We start from the raw sequence: 11,350 nt of genomic DNA, 5'->3' as shown, positions 1-11,350 counted from the left end.
CGGCATCATAATGCATGACAAAAGCAAAACATATTGTTTTGAATGTGAGTGAGATCCCGTAATGGTGTGGCTGAAAACAGTAAACGTCTCCCCAGTAGTAAGGGCAGCACTATGGGGCATATCGATTTCACTATTGCATCATCCAAGATGGCCGCCAATCTGCGTAGTAAAGGGGATGATGCCATACTGACGTCACTAGGCCCCGCCTTCAGAAGGGTGTGTACATGTACTGATGCAATGCTGTCGTCACTAGGCCCCGCCCCTCAGAAGGGTGTGGACACGTTTATTTTAAGAATTGGTGTAATACTGACGTCACTCTTACAGTGTGCATTACACTTTCAGTTTTAAGACAAATACTAAAAAGCCATATGTTAATTAATATCCCCACCCCTTTTTTTTATTATATAGCAGCTAATGAAAGAGCCCATTTATTAAACCCAACATATACTAGAGAAGTAAAAGGAATTTTGAGATGTAGAACGTTAGTACTTTATATATGTGTAATACCCATTTATCAGCAAAACCATTCCTATGAAGTCTAGTATTTCCAAAAGGTGTAACATATTCCATCAATGAAAAAAATCCATGATTCATTGGTGTGTGTGTGTGTGTGTGTGTGTGTGTGTGTGTGTGTGTGTGTGTGTGTGTGTGTGTGTGTGTGTGTGTGTGTGTGTGTGTGTGTGTGTGTTTGTGTTTGTGTGGTACCGAACAGTAAAAAAATAATAGTGAAATGTTAATAAATGATACCTTGATATTTGTATTATACATTTATCAGAAAAAAGCCCATTCCTATGTCGTCTTGTATTTCCAAAAAGTGTAACATAATCAATGCAAAAAAGTAAAAATATTATTCATAGATGTCTATTGTACCGACCGGCATGATGTAATCCTCCCGCACATTTAAAGACATGAATCACATGTACATATTTAGAAATTAAGAAATACTTGTTTTGATATTAAAGAATGACGAAACACACGATGAAAGTTCATTGGCCTAATCTTTATTTTAAGAAGTGATTCATTGTTTGGGGCTATATAATAAAGATCGCTTTAATTAATATCATCATAAAGAGTCTTGGTCTCAGAGATACAACTTCACATAGGATCAGAATATTGGAAGACATTTGATGATTTGTTTTGAAGATGGATGACCAATCAGGTAAGTGTCTTATAATTTACTATATGTCTAATATATATATAGATAGATATAGATATATAGAATATACATATAATTTGTACTTACGTAAATCAGAGTAAAGGATCCATAAACATAATCCTTTTATGAAATAATCCATAGAACTTCACCGCCACTAATTGAATAAGAAAACACACGTGCTTTGCACCAGCGTCTTCGAAATGTGTAACATGATACATTTTAACTGTAACGCCTTTTAGCTGGGTTATCTTGTAAGATATGGGATTCCACATCTTAGTATATGTTAGGAATTTAGATATATAGAAGCTTCAAGCGTGTATGTTAGCAACTAATCTTATAAGATATAATTTGCTGTGTTGAACTGAAATATGATATCTGCCATATGTAAATCGGTCAGGTACTAATGCCAGATTCCCTTGACTTACATCCTGGTAATCTGAATTCTCGGTGCGCATACTTGACGATATATATATATATATATATATATATATATATATATATATATATATATATATATACACAGTGTTGGATTCAGGGGTGGGGGCGAGGGGACGGTAGGTTAGTGGGTGGGGAGGATGGAAGGGGTAGGGAGTGGCTCTAACGAACATATTTATTTTATTTAAAATAGAATGCTTTTATAATTATATGTGTAGAATAAATATTTTAAATGTATCTAATTCAAAAATAATATTCTTGTAAAAGTATAAGATAAGTTATTTTTGAATGTAGTATTAATAATACATTTTTACATACCTTTTAAAAGGGGTACTCCTTCGGAGGAGGGGGTACTTCGTAGGGCCCCTCGATTGCTTGTATTTTCTGAAATAATTTTTTAAAGTAAATAAATAGTGTTTTGAGTAAAAACAAACTAATATTATGTGTAAGTGAAGACTACTAACTAATCTAATGTGGGCATTCAAATAACAGAATGGTTTACCTTAATTTTTCGTTGAGAATACTCAACAGCTAAAAAAAAAAAAAAAAAAAAGAGAAAAAGATCATTTTAATATGTATGTCATTAATCGTACTAAAGCGAATATCGTGAATTTAATCAATAAATCTAATTAAGTAATAAAATATATGTACATACCCTTTTCAATTACAATATTAATTGAGGCAGCCACAGCCGCTTCAACTGAAAGAAGAAGAAAAAACTTTATAAGATATACAATTAGGATACAAATGTCAATCCCTTATAACATAACAAATGAAATTTTGTATTATGAGACACTAACTGGACCATATAATAGTACTTACATATAACCTTTTTAAAAGCGCGTCCTGCATCTTTAGAGGCCATGATTCTAATAAGCGGAAAATGCGCTTGAATTTCGCGCAAAAAATTAAATTAACCAATGAAATAAGGTGGAGTCAAATATCTTTACACGAACCTGAGGCATGAACACATGGCGTTTATGTATGTTATATAAACATTATCAAAGATTATATTTATTTATACATTCATCCATCACTCTCCCCCGTACGTCCTACCTTCAACATACACCCCCCCATCCCCCCCCCCCCCCCCCCCCCCCCACAAGTTATGTAAAAAAAACCACAATATACATATGTGTCTGGAGATACCAGCAATTGGAGGACGACGAGGTGTGAGGGGTGGGGTGAAATGCATGTTGGGAAGAGGCAGTGTCCTTCTGATCCCTCTTCCCACACCTATAAAACTTTCAAGTGATACAACTATGGAAAAACCCCCAGGTGTGATGGATGATGTGTGCCATTTTGTGGTAGAATCACGGACTATCAAACACTGGAATCTGAAGATTGATTGCAGAAGAAGATGAAAGATAAGAGATGTCAGAAGGGGGAAAAGAACGAAAGAAAATAAGGTGCAGTGGAAATACAACAATAGCCTAGGTAGTAGGTACCCCAACCATGTCTAGCTTGTTACTGTGTCACTAACTGTATGAATCTGACTTACTTGATCCAGCCCAGCCGATTCCCTTACCACAAAAATCATAGGCTTCACAAGATGTCAGCAAGTGGTTGAGGGATGCATAATTTTCAGCTAGAAAGAGGCGAAGTCCATCTCATCTCACCATGATGATGGACAATGTGTGTGCCATAAAGAGTCCATAAGTAACAAACGTTTGTCGTGGAAGAATCATGGAATGACAATGACGGGAACCTGATGACAGATTACAGATGTTAAAAGATAAAGGTAGTACTAAACCAAATAACTTCCGGCTGGGTCAAAGTTCGAGGTGCACCCAACTTTTGATAGAGAAGTGAACACCACAAGTCCTGTGATTGGTTATAAATGTGAGTGTGTTGGTTGTAAAAAAAATTAGTTTCATCTGGGCTAAAAATGTATGCAATTTTATTTCATCTAGAACCACTGTGTCAAGTAGCCTTGTGCTTGGAACATGTATGGGGTACCTGTAAAAAAAAGGACTCAAATTTTTTGTGGAACTAGGGTAGTCATAGACGCTACCCGTTATCTCAGAAATGGGCAGCTTGACACCCACTTTTTTGTGTTTCACTTTAAGGGTGAGGGGTGGTAGTATTTATATCCGTGGCGTTTATGTCGATTGATACGTTGCAGGTAGGAGTTTTTGCCACATATGTTACTATTGTCGTCTATGGGATTTGATTTGGTAGTATACACCCTATAGATATGTTAGAATGGAAGGATGCAAGGATGGAGCAGTACAAAATACCATAATCAGTGGTCTCTCTAGTATTCAGGAAAGGGATGAAGGAATAGATAGAGCTGGTTCCACTTATAGGAAGGGATGGTACCTAAGATTTGCAAGGTACAAGTACTTCGAAAATGTCTTGTAAACGACGATGAAACGGATTACTCAGGTAGTTCAAGACGATGGCATGACTTGTGATTTTGGATGGCGGCCTAAATAAACGGATGGCTGATATTACTATCGCTGCTACTGGATGGATGAAATTAGTCTTAAGAGATGGCGGGCCCGCCATTGCTTATGACATGTAGCGAGACCCCTGTTTAATATCCAAGTACCTACATGTACAGATTGTTACTTTGTCACTAACAGTGTATGAATCTGACTCACCTGATCCCAGGAAACGTACAGCAAGTTATTTCAGACATAGCCGGTTCCCTTACATTCTAATCGTTCCACTCACGTTTACATAAGACAGTTTTACAAGAGCTAATTCCAGGAAACATTATTGGTTTTATACAGACTTACCAGATCCCAGTAGAGGTACTGCAAGTGACTTCAAGTGCAGTCGGCTCGCTTCCTTTAAAATCTCCTTGTATAGCGTTAGCATGCTACGTTTCCATTCATAATTAATTAGGGCGGCATCATAATGCATGACAAAAGCAAAACATATTGTTTTGAATGTGAGTGAGATCCCGTAATGGTGTGGCTGAAAACAGTAAACGTCTCCCCAGTAGTAAGGGCAGCACTATGGGGCATATCGATTTCACTATTGCATCATCCAAGATGGCCGCCAATCTGCGTAGTAAAGGGGATGATGCCATACTGACGTCACTAGGCCCCGCCTTCAGAAGGGTGTGTACATGTACTGATGCAATGCTGTCGTCACTAGGCCCCGCCCCTCAGAAGGGTGTGGACACGTTTATTTTAAGAATTGGTGTAATACTGACGTCACTCTTACAGTGTGCATTACACTTTCAGTTTTAAGACAAATACTAAAAAGCCATATGTTAATTAATATCCCCACCCCTTTTTTTTATTATATAGCAGCTAATGAAAGAGCCCATTTATTAAACCCAACATATACTAGAGAAGTAAAAGGAATTTTGAGATGTAGAACGTTAGTACTTTATATATGTGTAATACCCATTTATCAGCAAAACCATTCCTATGAAGTCTAGTATTTCCAAAAGGTGTAACATATTCCATCAATGAAAAAAATCCATGATTCATTGGTGTGGTGTGTGTGTGTGTGTGTGTGTGTGTGTGTGTGTGTGTGTGTGTGTGTGTGTGTGTGTGTGTGTGTTTGTGTTTGTGTGGTACCGAACAGTAAAAAAATAATAGTGAAATGTTAATAAATGATACCTTGATATTTGTATTATACATTTATCAGAAAAAAGCCCATTCCTATGTCGTCTTGTATTTCCAAAAAGTGTAACATAATCAATGCAAAAAAGTAAAAAAATTATTCATAGATGTCTATTGTACCGACCGGCATGATGTAATCCTCCCGCACATTTAAAGACATGAATCACATGTACATATTTAGAAATTAAGAAATACTTGTTTTGATATTAAAGAATGACGAAACACACGATGAAAGTTCATTGGCCTAATCTTTATTTTAAGAAGTGATTCATTGTTTGGGGCTATATAATAAAGATCGCTTTAATTAATATCATCATAAAGAGTCTTGCTCTCAGAGATACAACTTCACATAGGATCAGAATATTGGAAGACATTTGATGATTTGTTTTGAAGATGGATGACCAATCAGGTAAGTGTCTTATAATTTACTATATGTCTAATATATATATAGATAGATATAGATATATAGAATATACATATAATTTGTACTTACGTAAATCAGAGTAAAGGATCCATAAACATATAATCCTTTTATGAAATAATCCATAGAACTTCACCGCCACTAATTGAATAAGAAAACACACGTGCTTTGCACCAGCGTCTTCGAAATGTGTAACATGATACATTTTAACTGTAACGCCTTTTAGCTGGGTTATCTTGTAAGATATGGGATTCCACATCTTAGTATATGTTAGGAATTTAGATATATAGAAGCTTCAAGCGTGTATGTTAGCAACTAATCTTATAAGATATAATTTGCTGTGTTGAACTGAAATATGATATCTGCCATATGTAAATCGGTCAGGTACTAATGCCAGATTCCCTTGACTTACATCCTGGTAATCTGAATTCTCGGTGCGCATACTTGACGATATATATATATATATATATATATATATATATATATATATATATATATATATATATATATATATATATATATATATATATACACATATACACACAGTGTTGGATTCGGGGGGTGGGGGCGAGGGGACGGTAGGTTAGTGGGTGGGGAGGATGGAAGGGGTAGGGAGTGGCTCTAACGAACATATTTATTTTATTTGAAATAGAATGCTTTAATAATTATATGTGTAGAATAAATATTTTAAATGTATCTAATTCAAAAATAATATTCTTTTAAAAGTATAAGATAAGTTATTTTTGAATGTAGTATTAATAATACATTTTTACATACCTTTTAAAAGGGGTACTCCTTCGGAGGAGGGGGTACTTCGTAGGGCCCCTCGATTGCTTGTATTTTCTGAAATAATTTTTTAAAGTAAATAAATAGTTTTTTGAGTAAAAACAAACTAATATTATGTGTAAGTGAAGACTACTAACTAATCTAATGTGGGCATTCAAATAACAGAATGGTTTACCTTAATTTTTCGTTGAGAATACTCAACAGCTAAAAAAAAAAAAAAAAAAGAGAAAAAGATCATTTTAATATGTATGTCATTAATCGTACTAAAGCGAATATCGTGAATTTAATCAATAAATCTAATTAAGTAATAAAATATATGTACATACCCTTTTCAATTACAATATTAATTGAGGCAGCCACAGCCGCTTCAACTGAAAGAAGAAGAAAAAACTTTATAAGATATACAATTAGGATACAAATGTCAATCCCTTATAACATAACAAATGAAATTTTGTATTATGAGACACTAACTGGACCATATAATAGTACTTACATATAACCTTTTTAAAAGCGCGTCCTGCATCTTTAGAGGCCATGATTCTAATAAGCGGAAAATGCGCTTGAATTTCGCGCAAAAAATTAAATTAACCAATGAAATAAGGTGGAGTCAAGTATCTTTACACGAACCTGAGGCATGAACACATGGCGTTTATGTATGTTATATAAACATTATCAAAGATTATATTTATTTATACATTCATCCATCACTCTCCCCCGTACGTCCTACCTTCAACATACACCCACCCATCCACACACCCACCCCCCCCACACACACACCACACACCACCACACACACACACCCATACGCACACACACTTACACACACACACACACACACACACACACACACACACACACACACACACACACACGTGCGCTCATATATATGTACACACACACACACACACACACACACACACACGTGCGCCCATATATACACACACACACACACACACACACACACACACACACACGTGTGCGTATACACATTACACCCATCCCACCCCCACATACACACACACACACACACACACACACACACACGCGCGCGCGCGCGCACATTCATCCATCCCTATAATGCACACACAAAACAATGTATAGAAAATTAGTATTGCTAAACTTACTTCCCTTTATATACACATATGTTGTAACTATGACTTGTAAGTAACAGGGTTTTTACTTTTCTTTTTCATGTAAAGTTACATTAAACCTTTTGAGGCAGTGTTGGTCAGTGGACGAGCTGGACAGGCTGATGGAGCTGCTGAATCTGACCAACCACCCGTATGTAGCGGTACTCAGATTGGAGGTGTTCTCAAGGGAACTCCTGGCCCAAGGTATGTTGTTTAACGTACCTGGGGGCATATATTGTTAATTTTATATTATAGACAGCTTATGTTGGTTAATGTTCACTTGATTACTTTAAGGGTGTGTTTTACTGTAATATAACCCTTCAGAATTTTAAAAAAAAGTCATAAAACAATTATTATGTTTTAATTGTAGAACTGTTGGATGAAGCGGCAGACACGTGCTCGACAGTGGCTGCTGTGGAGGAGTTCCTGCTACAACACCAACTGACCCTTCACCCCCGGGCCGATGAATTGAGGCGCCGCTGTCAACTGTTTGAACAGTTGGCCAACGATGCATTGGGACCCTACAGCCCCGGTGAGTCCCTTTAACCAAAGCCAAGAGCGCCATTTGTATTTTATCGTATACCGTTTCATTGATAGTTAACAACACCCCTAGAGTACAATCAGTTGAATGAATGTCCTAAATCCCAAACTCCCATTGATAGACCCAAAAGTATAATGTGTAAAAAAACAAAACAAAAAACATACAAAACCTATACAAAACAATAATATTCATTAGGTATATATTCAACCCTTATTTATTTATTTATTTTATTTTTAATTTTATTTTATTTTGACAGACCAAGAAATGGAGCTTTGGGATGACGAAAGTCTTACCAACAGCCAGCTGTTAGAGGCCGTCCAAAGTATGGAAGCAACACTCGGCGCCGGTAAATATATAAGATTTAATAGGGTTGTCTCTATTGGCTGATTAAAAACTGAATACATGTATTTACGGGTGGATACTAAGTTAAAACGTAAATGCATTTGAATAAAATGAATGGTCTATTTGGTTGTTTATTTTTAACAGATCCCTTAGAAGAGTCAGTTTAAATTAGAATAATAAAAAATAAAAATACTTTGTTTCAGATGTTACGCAAGACGGGGGCGGCGGTGAGCATAGCGGCGGCGGCGGCGGCGGCGGCGAGCGGCGGAGCATCTGGGCGTACTTCGGCGGGTTCTAAACGCTATCACGATAGCCAAGAGCCGAGTACGTCGTCAGACAATCAGGGGTCGTCCCCCGCCAGTCTAGACACCGCATCACACGACCCATCCAAACGACGCCGAATACAGGAAGACGACGACGACGACGACGACGATGACATTAATATAAATGATGATGACGACGATACGGTAAGCCCTTACTCTATTGAAACAACATCAGAAAAGGTTTTTGCCAAAAATAGGGCCCATCAGATAACATACACTGTCAAATTCAATCACCAGTGGCGTGGTAAATTGTTAAGCCAGTTATTTGAAGAATTCGAAGCCATGTTCCAAACACTGTTGAGGGATATCCGAGTGGCTCGAGATTTAGATGATCAAGATGTAGGTTTAGTCATCATTAGACATCGCGATTTACAAACGCCAGCCGTCTTTAGCCTGCGTAAATGGTCAGAGATTACTGCCGCGAAAATTTTGGAACTCTTACAAAAACTTTTAAACAGTAATCAATCTTTGAGACTGGACGAGTCGTTCGAAATTTGCATAGGCTCAATTCGCTTTCCGCGCGGGGGACGCCGTGTAAAATTTCTTAATGCCGATGATGCCATCGATCAAAAACGGTCCATCGTCCCCATTAGAAACAACGATGAATTATGTATGGCCCGGGCATTGGCCGTTTGTTTTTGCAATAAGCATCAAGTTACCGATGAACAATGGGTGGCTGTCGTAGAAAACAATCCCCCCAAAAGAGGTTCTTTATTAAAACTTGTTTTTGATGAAAAGAAATGCTCAAAAACTATATATGCAGACATACGAAAGAATTCCTCCTATCAGAAATCTCTCGCCCTTTTGATATTGGAACGCTCCCATATATATCATGCTGCCAACAGGGCCCTTTCCATTCAAGACATTCCATGCATTGAGCGCACATTACAGGCACGGATCGTCGTCATTTCAACAGCATCTGGTAACCAGATCATATATAAAGGTGCTGTTGGGCTTCCAGACGACAGTCCCACGTATTTTCTTTTACACGTGAAGGACAGTCATTTCGGTGCCATCACGAACATCAAAGGGTTTTATTCCCGAAGAAACTTTTGTTATTCGTGTTTGAAACCATACGAACATGCGGAAAAACACGTCTGTGCTTTTTCGTGTGCAGTGTGTGGTTCTAACGCATGCTCGTTTGCAGGCGCTCGGGAATGTGACGATTGTCACATGCTGTGTCGTTCCGAGGCCTGTTTCGTACGGCACAAAGAGACAAAGGAAGCAACACAACGTTTTCCTAATCCTCAGTCCATGTGTCAAAAAATATTTTGTTGTCCCGACTGTTCGAAAATCATGAAGGTTCGGGACCGGACCCCCGAGCAACACGTGTGCGGGGAGTGGTTGTGTCCCTGTTGTAAACGCTACAACGTGGGCACACACTTGTGTTACCAACGCATACCCGCTCCCGCAAAGACAAACAGTCCAAGTTTGCCTTCTTTGATTTTGAAACTCGTCAGGACAGCATCATGGAATGTCAGAAAGGTTACACACCTTCCGATACAGACTGTGACGTCTGTGTCAAGAAAGGCATCACACCTTGTCCTCACAGATCAAAGTGTACCCTGTGGGGAATCGACGTGCGGCAAGCAAACCCACACTACTAATTTCGTGGTGTGTCAAACGGCTTGTCACCTCTGTATGGCTGAGGTGTTGGAAACATCTTCCAAATGTCCAGGGTGTGGCAGCCGCTGCTCTAAGTGTGATATGAGGGAAGACAAGGGAAACTTCAAGAGGCCCCCCTGTTCCGACACGTGCGGTCACAGAGAGGTAATTTTTGAAGGGGACTCGACTGCCTACGATTTTGGCAAGTGGCTCTTTTCCACGTCCCATAAGGATTTTGTCGTTCTCAGCCACAACAGCAAAGCCTTTGATAATTGTTTTTTGTTGGAGTACCTCATTTCTCAAGGGATCACTCCTAGTGACGTATCCTTTGCCGGTTCAAAGATAATGAGCATGACCGTGGGCAAGGGGTTGAACATCAAACTGCTGGACAGTTTGAATTTCATGCTCATGGCGTTGAGTGCCCTTCCAAAAGCCTTTGGACTGGCTGAGCTTGTCAAGGGTTACTTTCCTCACCATTTCAACACCGTGGCTAATCAACATTATCGGGGACCGTACCCAGAAGCTCATTTCTATGGGCCTGACACCATGAGAACTGCAGCTCGCGAACAGTTCCTGGCATGGCATGCTCAGACGATGAAGGAAGGAGCCATCTTCGATTTTAGGAAAGACATGCTCAAGTACTGCAGAGCAGACGTCGATATTTTGCGTCAAGCCTGTTTAAAATTCAGGAAACTGATTTTAAATGTGACAGGCCAAGAGCAAGAGACAGGCGTGGATCCCTATGACTACACCACTATTGCAGGGGTGTGTATGGGTATCTTCAAGCGAAAATTCCTAAAAGAGGAATGGAAAGTTCGTCTTGGAGATCCATGTGACGATGAGGAAGCCCCGTCAGAGGAGGGGGATGTTTCAGAGTCCTCGAGTAATGACATTGTGGAAGAGATGGATTCAGATGATGGATGGTTATCTGCCAAAAAAATGGGGGACGAAATGCGGGTCTGCGTTGATGGGCAGTGGTTACCAAAGGCTGACTAGGTCATTGCCGAGAAAGTCTTTGTAGCCAGCA

General features: G+C 38.7%; 1 protein-coding gene across 1 annotated transcript; it reads left to right on the top strand.

Moving 5' to 3' along the window:
- The first annotated feature begins 9,000 nt into the window (after positions 1-9,000).
- On the top strand, positions 9,001-11,319 carry LOC121377887. Its single transcript, XM_041505984.1, has one exon. The coding sequence runs from the start codon at positions 9,001-9,003 to the stop codon at positions 11,317-11,319; it is 2,319 nt and encodes a 772-aa protein (XP_041361918.1).
- Positions 11,320-11,350: the final 31 nt, after the last annotated feature.

This window comes from Gigantopelta aegis, chromosome 7 (assembly GCF_016097555.1).
Source record: "Gigantopelta aegis isolate Gae_Host chromosome 7, Gae_host_genome, whole genome shotgun sequence".
In the NCBI taxonomy this organism is placed as follows: Eukaryota; Metazoa; Mollusca; class Gastropoda; order Neomphalida; family Peltospiridae; genus Gigantopelta; species Gigantopelta aegis.
The sequence above is the reverse complement of the archived record's forward strand: the minus strand, read 5'-3'. Positions and strand labels throughout refer to the sequence as shown.